General features: G+C 32.6%; 1 protein-coding gene across 1 annotated transcript; it reads left to right on the top strand.

Moving 5' to 3' along the window:
• Window positions 1-306: 306 nt before the first annotated feature.
• On the top strand, window positions 307-15,254 carry LOC130630360 (dynein axonemal intermediate chain 3-like). Its single transcript, XM_057443834.1, has 24 exons — window positions 307-627; window positions 883-987; window positions 1,144-1,290; window positions 1,851-2,009; window positions 3,304-3,344; window positions 3,730-3,846; window positions 3,977-4,088; window positions 4,604-4,682; window positions 5,057-5,181; window positions 5,726-5,815; window positions 6,826-6,921; window positions 7,123-7,248; window positions 7,773-7,846; window positions 8,460-8,586; window positions 8,815-8,902; window positions 9,154-9,278; window positions 9,974-10,037; window positions 10,280-10,410; window positions 10,618-10,748; window positions 11,035-11,108; window positions 11,494-11,585; window positions 12,334-12,459; window positions 14,109-14,153; window positions 15,065-15,254. Exons 1-24 carry the CDS (start codon window positions 415-417, stop codon window positions 15,134-15,136), a joined length of 2,559 nt encoding a protein of 852 aa, XP_057299817.1. The 5' UTR covers window positions 307-414; the 3' UTR covers window positions 15,137-15,254.
• Window positions 15,255-16,236: the final 982 nt, after the last annotated feature.

Here is a 16,236-nt window from a genome sequence, read left to right as displayed (position 1 = left end):
ACATTTCATTGTCATAATCAAAAGGTGATTTTTTGTCATTGGTTATGTAAATTTGAGATTCATATCTGAAATGCTTTGATATTTTAAAATCGAGAGAATTTCAGTTAAATCAGGATGACGGGAATCAAAGTTACTTTCAGGACAGCTTTAAAGGCATGGTATTTAAATACCCTATGCTAAACATCCAACCAGTCACAGAAAACATAAATGAATCATTAAAATATAGAATGTGTGTTGTCTTCATGTAATATGACGTGTTTAGTTGACTTGTTAAGTTTCTGTATTAAAGTAAACAGTTTTTCTTGGTTTCTTTTTAAGTATATATATTTTAGAACAATAGTATTCCTAGAACACAGTTCAGCTTAAGCCTGGTTCCCACTGTTGTAATAAGTATAAGCAGTGTAAACACGAAAAATGGATGCTGAAGATGGAGAGGAAGTCAATGTTCCAGACCACATACTGCCCTTATTTTTCACAAGTAAAACACAAGAGATTTTTGAATGCAAAGTGGATGAACAAGTTACAGAAGAATTCCCTTTCAAAATCATCACAAAGGAACAAATATTCCAGGACTTCCGGGATCGTGCAGCTATTTCTGATTTTCATCCAGCTAAAAAGATTGTTGAGGTAAGCATCAAGAAATATAGTCTATTGCGGAGGTGTTTATATATGGTAGAGTTGTTTTACAAACATGATCAGTTCTGTTGTTTTTTAAACGTTATTTAGCCATACTCCTAGCACTGTAAAACCAGTGATCGTAATTTTGTGTGTTTGCAACAATTTCATACTACAAATTTATAATAGATCACAAATTGTGCTTTGCAATTCTTTATTAATTTAATCAGTAGACGTTTTATATAAATTGTTTTCTCTTTTTTTTAGAAATATTCCTCAGATGAGTTGTTGGTTGTGTATGATCCTTTATTTTTGTATGGACAAAATTTTTATCTGGTGACAGATGAGGAACAAAAGAACCTTCTATTGAATGTATAAGTTCTATCTCACATTATGTTTTTATTTATTGTTTTATTTATTTTATAAATCTTTAAGTTATCTTTAAGGCTTTGTCTCTAAATATAAATGACTGTTATTACTAAATTGACTATTTAGTGTGAAATTAATTTTTTTTATTTTTATTATTAGCCACCCCAACCTGAGCCAGATGAAGAATTGCTATATGAAGATGTAGCTGTTGAAATAAGATATGGTTTGCGTACACCACAGCCATGGGTATCATTGGGAAGTGAACAAGATGTTATGGATGAATCAGTGATTGACACTCGAGAAAAGGTATCATGATGGAAATACAAGTATAATGTGAAGTAAAGAAAAAAAGATTGAGATCCATATAGTTTTTCCTCCAAATTAATAAATAAAAACTAGTTGTCTAAACCTGGTGAAGTAACTACTAAAAACGTTTCGAAATTTATTGTGCTTATCACAGACTTGTTTGTTAGTAATTTCATTTAATAAAACATTTAAAAAGAAGTCCACAACAACAATAACAATGTTTAATTGCTCATGACTTTGTAAATGCATTAAGTAGTAACAGTATTAAGTCATAATGCATTTTAACATCAAAGATAATTAAACATTCAATACATAGAAGATTTATTTTATGCAAAAATAAGTTACACACCACTACACTCATTATCGCCATCACTTCTTAACTGAAGTCCTTTGAAAACTTTGAAAAACAAACACCTGTACGTTACTCAAACAGAAATAATTTATGTAGCCATGTTGCATGCAATAAGAACATGTTGTGACATTCACTATGCAAAAATTAAAGGTTATATATTTCAAAACATGTTGTTTTAATTTGATAACTAAATTATTTTGTATTGCAGTTAAAGTTTACAATATGCAAGCCACGGGAAATGTTCGGCGGTCCAATCGTACTCAATGATCGTGAAGAAGAAAACCTAAAGGATGTTTTCGTTGATTGCATATCATATGAAGATGAGTCGCTATCAGTAGAAGCAAAAGAATTAGATAAAGCAATCCAGGTTTGCTATTTTACATGTTAGTTTTGCTATTTTATGTAAATACATTATCTGAATGACACAGAAAACGAGTTGGTATGAGAATTTGGTTTACTGCTTATTTTAATAGGACTTTGTATGTAGCTGTACTAACTTGTTTGCAAAGCTATTTAAATAATTATGCACATGTAATTTGAACTTGTTTTGTAAATCCTGAATTAAAAAAGGTATTAAAATTGGGGATTTTTTCTTCTGTTAACATGGAAACAAATAATTTCAAATCTTTGGATTATTTGTAGTAGGAAATTTTTCGAAATTTTTAAAACAGATACAGTCAGGTAAAACGATCAAATCATCTTTGGCTATTTTTAAGTTAAGGAGATAATTAACCAAAGATGTCAATGACAGCTGTAGCTGTCTTAATGCGACCTAGAATAAAATTGGTTTTTTATCACATGATAATCTTTATATTGTTCAATGACAATGACTAAAAAAATAAGTGGTATTATTTTTAAAATAAAAATGGTCATTATCGGTTAAAATACAGTCTATTTTTGTAACATATAACAACAAACACAATTTAAATTAATTTTTGACATTTATATAGCTGGATTTACATGAATGATCAAAATGTTTTAGGATTCAGTACTAAAACATTTTACTTTCCATGTGAATGGTTTTTTTTAGTTTAATGGCTAAAACCATTCTGCCTTAAGCCACAAAGACATGTTTTAAGGATCAAAACAGTTAGATTCTGAAAACATGTTTTAAACAGAAAATGCAACCAGCTTGTTAATTTCAGTTTGGAAAGTACGAAAAGATAATAATTTTTTTTTTTTGGACACTATTGATGATCCATTGAAAATAATAAGCTAGTGGCAAAAGTACAAAAGAACTTCGAAAATGCTGATTATTATTAATGTGTTACTCCCATCAGTGGAAGTTTTTGTGTAATATAACAAATAGTGCAAAAAATGGTAAAAAAATATTGAGAATACTAATAGTTAAAATATAAATTATTTGAAAAGATTGTTTCTTTCAAAAAATTAGCAAATTAACATTGGGTTTTAACATCTTAATACATAATTCTTTCATTATGTAAACAATAAAAGTTTTAAAAGATATAAGCCAAATAGTGCAAAACTATTTTAATAAATGTAATAAAACTAAATTAAGCAATTAAGTTTTTAAAAGTTTTCAGAGGATCAGTGGATAGAAGAAGTAGGTTGGGATTAGGTAAAGTTGTTGAGTACTTAATAAGAATTTTTTCTCAAACTGTTCAAACAATTACAGGGATAAATTCTCTTTTCTATTTTAGCATGTCTCTGCTGTTGCAACATCACATTCACAAACTGAATGGTAAATTCACTCATTCATATTTTATGTCACATACAATACAACTAACTACAGGCCTTTGTGAATTGCATGCACAATGACAAGCGTTCACCCAATGTGCATGTGACAGTCCCAAAAAATAAGTTGCCCTTCCTCTAGCATGATTTAAAACCATTATCCAGCATGCAGACAACGACGACGACCTAACAAACGTGCCCATCAATTCACAAAGGCCTGAAGATTAACTGTGCAAACTAAAATTTGTTAAGATATTGCACATTGGATTTTTTATAAAATGGTATAGTCTGAAAGAGTTATACGGCTTTAGTAAAAAAATAATTTTGTACTTCAATACTATTTCATTTTATTTTATATACTATATATTTTGTGGGTATACATTTTTCTTTAGGCCCTGTCCTCGTAATGCCAATGTTCAGTATGTGTCGAGAAGTAATGATGAAGAGATAAATGACAGCATTATGAAATCTGATGATATAATCAACTTCATATCAGAAGTTATCCCACGGTATATGCAACTTATATATTTTTCAAATATCATACGAATTCTGTTGCATATTTGGTGACAGCTGCAAACCTTAAAAGGAATTAACATTCTTGGTACAACTGTCAAGAATCCATGTCTTTGTCTTTTACAGATTTGAATTGGCATTGCAACAAAATGATACATTTGATCTGTTTGTTAACGATTACTTTAACCTTGGCGAAGAGGATAGTATGTTTGGTTCGAAGTCAGATAACCATCTGAAAGTATGTAGCATTATGATTGTTGTTATTATAACATTGAAGCAGCCCAGAAAAGGGAGTAAGAAAAGCGTCATCTGTGTGTGTTAGTGGAGCGTGGCTCTGTGGTTATGGCGTTCACTTTGTAATCACAAGGTCTGTTTCGGTCCACATCACCAGCATACTTAACAAGTGTCTTTACCACAGCTACGGGTTAACCCATGCCATGTGAGGGAAAATTGGGTAGGCAATGTCAGTGTATACCTAACATATAATTTCAAACATAGGACCCACATTGACAACAGTGTTTCCAACACTGAAGTGGCTATATCCTGTATAAATATTTTGAAGTAATAATAATAAAAATTTGGATAAATTCATACCAATCTAGAAACTGTGTCCTGCCTCTTATTTATATTTGTCCCCGGAACATAGGCACTGTGTTTATACGTGTGTTCCTTTTTATTAGTCCTTAGTGATCGTATCTATTTCTTTCTCTTTAAATCTCTTTCAAATATTCATTCATTCATACCTATTTTTAGGAATATCAATCTTTTACCGATTTGCAATTTAGCAAAAACAAAACTATTTCAGATATCCAGTGGCATCCAAGAATAAAAGGTATGTAAAAATAAAAATTTTCAAGAGAAAAAGTATTTAATTGGCTTGCTAGCATTAAAATCCATTCGTTTCTGGTTGTTTAGAATTATGTTTTGTGATTGTTAACTTTAAAAGAGATTTTCTAAATATTTATAGAGCCGGACCTATTTTAAACGTTAATATTTTTTCAAAAAGAACTTTCTCGATTAGTAGATAAAGTACCTATATAATGTCAGGCACATTCTTTCAAATAGGTGAAATCTGGGATGAATCCTTTTAATAATGTAACCATCTTGCTGACCTGAACGTATGATGTATTATCATAATATGGGCTAAATATAAAAAAAATATCAGACAAATTAAAAGAGTGTGTAAATATAACTGGTTTGTTGTAGGTTTAATTGCTGTGTCATGCATTGAACATATGACTTTCTATGAAAGAATCGACCGAATGTCTCTCAATTTAATGACGCCTTCATTGATTTTAATATGGAGTTTTGCAGACCCGATACATCCTTTAGTAAGTCATTTTTCTTGTTTGTTAAACCTACTCAGTACAGGTGATGTCTGTCCGTCTATTACCAGCTTCTCTCAGAATTTGTTCATTAGTTTTTTCGGATTGTGACAAAGTCAGTTTTCTGAGAAAAAATCTTATTGGCTTAAACAAGACAGCATAAATCAGCAAAAACGATCCTTAAATATGATTTTTAGGACATTGTCAAAATTGAAACATTAGTTTTTTATAATTTTTGCAAAATGACAGGGAACAATAGACCCTTGAATGCTGACAAAGCCAGCTTTTTGAGAAAAGAATCATCGGCCCAAACATGGTGGATATGGTTTTTAGGACATTTCTCATAATTGGATTATTAGTTTATTTTGTTTTGTTGCACAAAGATGGAGAACAATTGACCGTCGAATGTAACAAAAGTCTGTTTTTTGAGAATTTCTTTTTTTCAGGCCCAATAATGGCAGATTATAGACTTTGGGGGACAATTTAGATAAGACAGTTCCGGACATAAATTAGATGGCATTTAAAAATTATACATTTTTATTTGTTTCAGCTTTTGCTTGAAGCACCGGATGATATTATGTGTTTCAAATTCAATCCTTCCGATCCAAACATTATATGTGGTGGTTGCATCAATGGCCAGGTAATATTCTACAGCAATGTTGCGTTGGATTGGTAAAATTTCAAAAAAAGGGGAAATAAATTATTATTTTCTATGGTGTTTAGTTTGCAATAACAATGTTATACGACCAATGTCATTTGTCATACCGTTTAGAGATATTCACCATTCACATACTTTTTTGTGTGACTATCTGTGAATCTCAAAATTCGTGCACACTCTAATTATATGGGCTAATTCTGTATTTGATTCGTACATTTTAAACTTTCAGTGTTCACAGGTGACTTAGGACTAGTTTATTTGAAGCCTTGAGAAATGTTAATTATTCCTGACGTCAGCATGTCCCTTTTATGAATTTTTAGGTCTTAATGGGCCTTGCAGTTAATTTTTCTGTAATAATTAGAAGGTGCGACTAGTACATTTAAAAAATGTCTATCTGGCTAACTCCTTTACAGAAGTTGATTAGGTGATGCTTTTTCCGGTTTTTATTTTTTGTTTTGATCGAGAATGTAGTTGAGCAATGTCATTTGCACTCTCGACCAGCCTTCAAATGAGAAAAACATAGTCTTATCCTTGCCATGTCTACGCCTTTAACCTAATGATACCAAATGCTCCACCATAGAAGAAGGGGTGAATCACATAAAAAACGTATTGCTTTTCGTACTATAACTAAAATAAACTATGGTTAACCAGTTTAATTTCAAAATAATCGTTGCCAAAAAAAAAATGTTCAAAAAAAGATGTTGCTGAATTTTATGCTGGACATTAAAGCCATAATTAGGGTTAATTTAATAGCATTATACGAAACTTTGAGCAGAATATTCCTTAATAGTAATGTATAGCTTTTACTACGATGGCCCTATAGCTCACTTCTCTTCTTAATAAAAATACTAAAATACAGAAGAGAACTGTTTGAATCATAGAAAAGATGTGCTTTTAAATTGGAAGAGAAGTGAGCGATAGGGCCCATCCTACTTTTACACGTACCGTACTAGCTTGTACGATTTGTCATTAAAGCTTTTTATTCTTTGAAGGTAGTGTTGTGGGATATTAGCAAATACAATGATCATTTGGAAAATCATCGAACACATGGACAGGGAAGTCAAACTAATCAAAATCTAAGCTCGCTGGTGCGTTACTTTTGTGGTTGTTTGTTTGTTTGTTTGTGTGAAAGTAAATTATTACAAAAAGCAGCCCACAACAAAAAGATCTCTATATGGGTATTAGAAACTGTGTAGGAGAAGTCTGTAAACAAACGACTTGCTTCTATACCCATTTTTTAGTTCGCCAGTTGTCTTATATAATCTCAAGGTTGATTATTTTATATTTAGCCCTCTTTTTTCCACACGGCAGCAAAAGAAATTTCACCAATAATGCGGTACTGCGCAGTTTCCAGTATTGAGTATTCCCATCGTATGGCTGTAACAGATATCCAGTGGATACCTGATCATATGGAGGTAGGTCATTAAACATTTTAGAAGTGATAGGGTGAAAACCTTATTTACAGTTTATTGTTGAGTGAAGCAAGTCCTAATCCTCCCCCTTCAAAACCGACAACTTTATAAAACATATTTCTTAAAAATATGTATTTCTTAAAACATAATTGTTTGCTAGGGTCGGTTTCTGCGGAACTGTTCGTAATACTTTTGTGTAAGTCGAGAACTACATTAATGAATCATTATGAGCTTCTTAAAAGGCATTTCTAGTTCTCATAAAAAAAACAGTTCATTAAAGGAAAAAAAATAATGTTATCAACGGGTGGTCACAAGATTTTAAGATGACTAACAAAATTTCTCTCGCCCCCTTTAAGCTTCTCAGACATGTTCCCTGTCATCTTGATTTCTAGAAAATTTTCTCTAATCTTCCCATTTAACTATTTAAAGGACTTCTTTTAAAATTCCCCTAAGATTTCTTCCAATTTCATGAACATATAAATCAATGTTGACAACTTTTGAAATAACTATATGTTCCACTTTTTTAGATTGGAAAACTGGGTGTGGTTTTTGAGAATAAATCTTCGTACTGCTCACAAATAATAACATGTGCTTCTGACGGGTGAGTGAGCAATTTCTTTGCGTTTTTTTTTTAATTTCATGGGTCAGCGAACATTCTTTGCAGGCGAGTAAACGATTACAAAGAATTGAAAGTGTTGATGCTCTTACAAACGTAAATTGAGAAAATCGAAAGAAATTTTTCTGTGAAAATCCCACAGTGTTCCTCTGATGAATATCACTCCACTTTCAGACTACCTGTGAAGGGCGTGGTGTGGAAAGTGCTCTTGTGACTTGTTGTAGAGTGACTATGAGTATGTTATGAAACTATTGGAGTAAAAAATAATAGAGTCATTGAAATAGAATCCTGAGTACGTCAAATTTTAATTGTGGTATAAATAAGACCTAGTGAGAAAATTATGTGACAGTAGACTTCATCTCAAACACTCTATTTTAAAAATCTCCCAATCTGGAACAATATTTTAGTCCCTGGTCACTTTTTCTCGCCGATATCCTATCAACATGTTTTCAAACCCCTTGCCAATGCAAAAGAAAGATTCTATTGTACTATTGCTGATACTGCTAATATATTGTGATAAAATCTTCTGGGAGTCATCTTGGAAATTTATTTATTAACATTTCTACAAAGCTCGAGTTATTTTTGTTTCATTTTTTAGTTCTGTCTTATTTTGGGACACAAACTCTTCGAAATCCGCGACTGTTATACAAAACACAGACGCTACAGTTAATGATCGACCATCGACGTTTCAACATTTAGACTTAGCATGGAAACCTATTTTGAAAGTAAGTTTGTTTATATTCAATTATTTTTTCATTCATTCATTCATTCATTTATTCATTCATTCGTTCATTCTACATAAGTGCGTACCATAGCCCAATAATTTCCACGATTAAATCACATACGATACAATTTATTGATTTGAACGATATTATTAATTTGTGGTAAAGTTGTCCTCTTTTTTGTCTTTTTCTAATCTAAGTGTTCTCCTATCATACGTTATTTTCTAACAGGTGACTGTACATCGATTGAAAGGTTCAGGTGATTACAGTCCTGTGAAATTCAGTATATCTGAAGTTCAAAACACAACGAAACAGCCCGGTATGAGTATACAGCGTTACTTACTCAATTCCCAATTTTTTTTTCGTAAGAAATTGCTTATCACGGTAAAAACGATGTCACATCAAGAGACAGGAATGGAAATGTCCTGCGCATGCGTAATTCAGTTTTTTGCATTGTTCAGTTCAGAACGTTTGTCTTCACATTTTATTCTATACTGTGACATTGTTTCCAAATCGACTACGATCGCTCGGTAACTCTTTCTATGTATTCTGGCCTGTTTTACTGTGTAGCCGTCAAAGAAGAAGTTCCATCTGCACCTGTTCAAGAAGAGTTACAGATGTCTGGAATATCATTTAAAAGGAAAGACGAAGTAAAATTGGATGATGTTGACACCAAGTTTTATGTTGTCACTGAGGTAAGTTGACTCTCCGTCGTAGTGTGTTTTGTAGGTTACCTATTATGAAAATATGGCGCGTGGTATGAAATCACGAGTTATGTAATTGTAGTTGGTACGGCGTTTGCATATGCTTTCTCGTTGAACGTCGATTTAAGAGTGATAAATGCAGAATAAACTTTGAATATCCAATTTGTAACCATAACTTGTAGAGAAGTAGGTTGTATATAAATACAATTCGCTGTTGTAGTGTGTCTAAGTTAAGGGAATGTTAAAAGGGGTCCAAAAGGAATTACTTGAACAACGACGATAGTCATCTAAGGCGGTGGAAAAGCAGACAAAATTTAAGTTTATAAGTTATCCAAGAAGCGCCCAGAACCGCCGGTAGCTTCTTTGAGAACGCCTTCTCAAATTCCCATTTTACAATTTCTTGCATGTTTTTATTTTCAAAATACATAGAAATGCTACATGGGTACGGCAATGATTTGTTCTTCACTCATGGCTTTTAAAATATCCTTAAATATTCTCAATTTTATTGTAAAAATATTATTTTATTCATGAAAACGTTGTCATCTTTTCAAGAAAAATTGAAAATCCTTATAAAAATTTATCAATTTGACCATACGGAAAGGTAATGTCACTTAAAACGTCATACTTTGTGCAAGTAATATAGGAGAGATTTTAATATATGACTTATAGATTAGTTTTGTTGTTAGGACGGAGAGTTGGTTTATTTGGATTGGAAGCCTACCAAAGACATAGACACTGGAAAGATCGTGTGTGAGTATCATTTAACGAGGACGAAATTTAATGAAAGAATTATATCCCCACGTACATTTTACTTTAGTTGAAGTTTGAATTCTGATCACACTCATTTCTATGTGCTTTGAATCTATAGCTTTAAATCGCAAAAAAATTCACGTGATATTTCTTTTGTTTTGCTCAAGTTGCAAATAAAACTTAAAATTGAATTAAGGCCAAATTTAACTGAGTGTTTTTCATATTTTGTTTCATGTTTTCAGCCTCTCGTCCAGAATTTTGCACAGATGCACACGACACCGTCATTACAACGTTACAGCGATCTCCATTTCTCAGAGATATTTTTTTAACCGTTGGTGGATGGACCTTCTCAATATGGAAACACGGAGTAACGGTAGTGTATATGTTGACAAAAAGATGATTGTTTTTCGTGAATAGAGACTGTTTTTTGTACAATCCTTTTTTAGGTCTAGTTTTTTTAAATAATTATTTTTTTTTTCTCAAAAAAGAAAATTAATTAAAAATATTTCAAATATACAAGCGGTTAAGTTAAATTTAACCGCATCATTATACACTTTTTCTATTTTCTTTTATTTTACAGGTTGGTCCACTTTTTCAATCTCATTCACACGCCCACAAATTGACATCTGGTCACTGGAGCCCGTCACGCCCTGGCGTGTTTTTTATTGGGAAATCAGATGGGAGTGTTGACGTGTGGGATCTATTGGATAAGTACGAGCTGGCATATATTTCCCTTGTTTATTTTATTTGGTCGTTTGATCATTTGCTTGTCCTTTTAATTTGGTGATGTATAGATTGGATGAATTGTAACCACAAGGTCATTTGTTTCATCCTCTCTCCAACTATTATTCAGTGTCCGTTTTTATAAGCAACTCAGTTGCCAAAGGTCTAGAAATTAAATTAAAAATTTTTCAGAATGTCAGTGCCATTTTTTTGTCTGAAGACACAGGTAACTTAACTAATTTTGAACGCAAGGATTATTTGTTTTTAATTGTAGAAGTCACGAACCATTTCTTACGCAAAGTGTCACACCAGTCTCAGTGGTATCTGTCTTTCCTCATCAAATTTCAAGTAAGTCTATTTTTTTTACTTTGTATTGTGTCGGTGCAAAAGCTGTCATGAGAAATAAAAAAAATTCTTACATATCCTTAATACATAAAATTCTCACGTGAATTTTATGCCTTCAATCCCTACACTAACCTTAAATAACTTTAAGATGTTTGGTTTTTACCACTTATTTTACTGGCTTTCTCCCCTTAACTGGCATTTACCTGTTCTGTTAATGTTCGCGGAGTGACATCATATGCCTGTTAGGATTTTACATTTGATTTTTACTTTACAGAGAACAGTCCTTCGTTTTTTCCTTCTTCGGACGATATCAAAAGGCAAGAAGCCCAGGTATAGAGATTAGGGGCCAGTACTTTGTTGATAAGAAAAACGTGTGTATATATTACAGGCAAGCAACAATTTTTGGCGGCTGGTGACGAAGTTGGTACTCTTCATATTATGGAAGTGCCGTGGAATCTTAGAACAGCTTCCACGAATGAGGTATGAAAAGAAGTATTAAATTCCTATACATCAACTTCTATTAGCTATCAAGCAGATACACAATAATTTATAAATGCTTATTAATATTTACGATTTATATACTTCTCTAGCCTGGATATCAAATTAAGATTCTCTTAAACGAAAGCTTAGATGCAATTATATGCCAGATCAAATCCCTAAAATTCGAATCCACCTCATAGCAAATCCCGAATTACAGTCAACCGATAAGCACAAAGTCGCCGTGGTCACATCTTACCCTATTGAACAATAAAATAATGAATTATATTTTTTTAGGTGCGTTTAGCCATTCGCGCTAAAAACAAAGGATTTTCCGATATTGACTACGTGAGCAAACAACAATAGAATTACCCAATCAAAAAGCGCGGTCAGTATTATGACCGCAGAAAAATCGTTTGAGACCCGTTGTAATTTTTCCAACTCTAACTATTCCGATTTCCTGGTGATAAGAAAAGTTATGCGGGTTCTCCTGCCTAATCTTTCCCCTGATTACGCTTTAGCTTAGCTATATTTGCGTATTCTAAAATGAGGTGTACTAATTAACTCCCAGGTTTTATTTTAGCGCAGTAAGAATTCAATATGGAATGAATAATATTTTAATTAACCTGTAAAGAAACGATTTAAATTTGAGTCAAAACAAATAAAACCAGAAAATTTGAGTAGACTTTAGATTTTAAATTTATGCAAATTAATTTCACGTGATTTTGAAGTTTTTTTCTCTTACGTTTAGCTTTCCATCGTTGAACATTATCTGGAAAGAGAAGCAAACCGATTGATGCAAGTGGATAATCGACAGACCAACAGACCTGTAGTTAAAACAAAAGATTCCAATGCCACGGAGGCTGAAGAAGGACCGGTAGGTTTGTGATTTGTAAAAACTTAGGTTGCATGCAAGCACATGGGTTTTTACATACTCAGTCATCCTCGTCCCCAGGGTTTGTTGCCTGATGTCAAAGCAAGCTAGCGTTTTTTTTTTTGTCATCCAGCTAAATTGCTAAAAGTCAAGATTTATAAAGAACCTTTCTTTCATTTAAAATGTCAACAATGGAAATCTGCCGAAAAACCATCTCTTTGAAGGCAGTGATACATTAAATCGAGAAAACAGATAACACGTAGACTTGTCGATTTCAATTTTCAAACCAGCATAATGCTTTTGATAAAATTTTTGGATTATTTATGTTTTAAACAGAAAAAACCTTGTTTTTGTATATCTGTGTGTGCAAATTAAATGTGAGCTTGTTGAGTAAAAAATAAAAAAGCTGCAAGGCGTTTTAAAAACATGTCATTAAGAAAAGAAAAAGCAGAATTTATCAGTAATGGGTGGCTTTTTGGAAATGTTAAGGTCGCAAATGTAAAAGAAAAAAAATACTTCTGAAGTAAATACTTTTCTGAAGCCTTTTTCACCCAATATAACTGCAAGCAGTGAGTCCACCATATACGAATTCAGTTTCAGTTAAGTATTGTTTAAATACAGCAAAATCTTTGTCATCATATAAAAGCAGTAATGCAGACACAGATATGAACTCACGGTAAATGAGAATTCTAAAGTTCAGCCAAAATGAATAAAAAATGTAAATTTTAATATGAGGTTAAATTTCTGCCTAGCTACTTTCAGTCAGGCACCTAGAATGACATGAACATTTAAAAAATTATGTAGCCATATTTGCACTTTAGAGAACCAACGAAATGTTCAGATGGGCAAATCATTTACTAATTTCCAAGTTTCCCCTAGCTACAAGTTTTGCAACCCAGTGCTTGCTAGTCAACCAATTCAGTGAAATACACATAACTTAATTTCTTGAATTTCTTCAAGTAAACAGCAGCCTAAATAACATTGTATATTTATACATTTACACAAAATCAAGGGCAATATGCGAGAAGTTTGTGTGTTGCGATGAGAGGAATCAAAACAAACTCGCCGCACCTATCTGTGACGTAAAATGCCGATCTCGCTTAGCTCTGCAAGGTTATATATAAAACTTTGGTACATTGAGACAAATCTCATCAAATATTACACACAGAAATACTGTGTATTGGAGGGTCACGTGACGAGGCCTCCTCCATGGACATGTTCGTATCGCCGTCCTAGGGTCAGAAAAGATACAAGATGCCCTGGGGACGAGGTTGACAAAATCCGCCATTTTTATAGTAAATCTTTGCATATATTATGACGCGTGAATAAATTATCTATGTCGAATGTAAACCAATCGCATTACAGAACTCACCAGCCTGTACTAGGGGTTTCTTTGCCGATGTCAAAAAGGCAAGAACACTTGGGGACGAGATTGGTACTCTGTAGATATGTGTTATCAATATCAAAGTCCTCTTTACTTCGATATTTGCTCAATTAAGTATTTTTCTGTTCATGTATAGTAATTGTATTGTGTTTCTCTGTGAAATTTCAGTCATGCATTTTCCTCTGTTTTGGTGGGGTTCTTTCGTACACGAAAGCATTTACCACTAAATCCATAACGTGTTTATTGTTTTTTGTTGTTTATTGTTTAGATAATGGCGCAATCGGATGAGGAATGGGAGGCGAAAGCGAAGTTGGTATGTTAACAGTTTGTTATATTAATCCACTTAGAAAAAAAATTGTCCCTAAGGTCATTAAACTCACAGAACTCCTTTTTAATATTATTATTCAAGGGCGCTTATAAAAAAACTCATTTTTTTAACAAATGATAATAGTCGTAAAATAAAAAAGAGAAGATATATATCAGGTATAAATAACGTATTTGAGCGTATATGTTTATGGTCAAATTTTCTCCCCGCCAATGAAATAGTAGCAAAGATGTAAATGATTTAAAAAAGAAGGTTGTTTTTAAGTAAATAGTTGTTATTCCTAATTCCTAAATTTTCTAAAATATTTTTTGGCTTTATAAATATGGCGCTTATTCGAGCGGGCAGGCGTTTATAAAAAAATTAAAGCGCTTAAGGAAATTACAGAAAAGGGTGGCCTGTTGTTCGAAAGTGGGCGATTAATCGAGCATTTAGGGTAGGTTTTTTTACAACGACAACATATTAAAACAGAATTTTTGTTTCAATTGACGAATCCAGCGTAACTGAGCAAACAAACACGTGAATTTGACCTTCAGTCAATAAGCAACAAGTATGAAACAGTTGAGCTTGTGAAATAAAAAAAATTAAGCAACATTTAGCTTCAGCCAAAAATTTTGTGTTGCTTGTAAAAAAAAGCGGAAGTGACAAATGCCTTTGTACTTTTAACCTGAGTGGTAGAAATTCTTGCGAGAAGGTAATATTTGCGGGAAGTAATGTTGCGCAACTTGTTGTTGCTATAGGAGACCCGTAAAACATTTTTTTTACATAACAAGGAAAATGATAACATCACAACAAGAAAGTGTATGTGTTAGTTATCCCAAAAATAAGGTCTTTCTCTGTACAACTTCTAGATGAGACATAAGAAAGCGAAACGTTCATAAAATGACTCACTTGTTTTTTAGGAGTATTTAGATTTCCTGGAAATGGAGAAGCGGCTACTAGATGAATTGGGATATTCAAATCAGATGGAGTGAGACATGCTGCAACACAAGTTGTATATAGTGGAGAATATTTTTTTTATTCGTGTACAAATGTATATAATTATAGTTGATAATATAACTGTAGCAGTCAACAGCTACACTATCTCTGGAATATCGTCTAATAGACGAACCACAATGATATGCACGAATGGTAATAGATGTTGGTCTCTCTGAGCGTCTAATCAACGATAGTGTACATGAACTATCGATACATATTACAGTATATGAGCGTCTATAAAACAGTCAGGCAGTCCTGTTTAAATAATTTTTATCATCCGCAAAATTCAATTTTGCAAATTTTTTTTCTCCCCTAAAATTTCTTTCGAAGGTAATTGTAGCGGTTAATAAACTGCTACATACCATTCAGCCGTGTGGCAGAATGGTATGCATGTCCCCTGTACTCACCCCAGGGTTCCTTATGCGTTATAACGGCTTATTATTGTGTTTAGTATTGTTTACACAAAAGTTGCTCTTTGAAAATTCTGCTAATACGGTTGCTTAAATAAAATATACGCACGCTTTAAAAAAAAAGGTCAGCTAGTATTTTTCGTATGTATTTGACGAAAAAGTCACTGTTTTTTAAATTTTTTTATCGTCGTAAGGCCAGATAAAAGTTAGGAAAAGTCATGGAAGGGCAAGGAATATAAAGCATTCCAATAATAGGGATAAGTATTTAGTCAAACTGTTAGTTACCTCCAAAATAACACGTGTCCTTCTTTGATGGAGGAAAATATATAAACTGTATAAACAATTTAGCGTATTATAGGGTGTGACTATATATCATGCTTCCCCCATAAAATCTCTTTAAAAACGGATCTCAAATATCATTCCAGTCAGTATAAGTGGGAATACCGGTTTACCCTCTATTCCCAGATTAAACAACGACAGGTAATTAAACGAAAATTTCAAATTTTCTGTTATGATAAGCACTAGTACAAATTGAGCTTAAAATTGTGTTTTTAAAAAACCCCTTCCGCTATTTCTCAATGTTGAATAACCAGCAAACCGCGGAATGGTATTTTAACATTGATTAGATCTGCAAAATTTGTATGTATGTTATTAAATTTTCAATGTATGTTATTAATGTGGATTTA

The sequence above is a fragment of the Hydractinia symbiolongicarpus genome, chromosome 2 (genome assembly GCF_029227915.1).
Source record: "Hydractinia symbiolongicarpus strain clone_291-10 chromosome 2, HSymV2.1, whole genome shotgun sequence".
NCBI lineage: Eukaryota > Metazoa > Cnidaria > Hydrozoa > Anthoathecata > Hydractiniidae > Hydractinia > Hydractinia symbiolongicarpus.
The sequence above is the reverse complement of the archived record's forward strand: the minus strand, read 5'-3'. Positions and strand labels throughout refer to the sequence as shown.

Coding starts and splice junctions, on each gene's coding strand:
- LOC130630360 (XM_057443834.1), top strand. CDS start 415: ATGGATGCTGAAGATGGAGAGGAAGTCAATGTTCCAGACCACATACTG. Junction 6,922..7,122: donor ATCAAAATCTAAGCTCGCTG/GTGCGTTACTTT, acceptor TTTTATATTTAG/CCCTCTTTTTTCCACACGGC. Junction 7,847..8,459: donor ATAACATGTGCTTCTGACGG/GTGAGTGAGCAA, acceptor TTCATTTTTTAG/TTCTGTCTTATTTTGGGACA.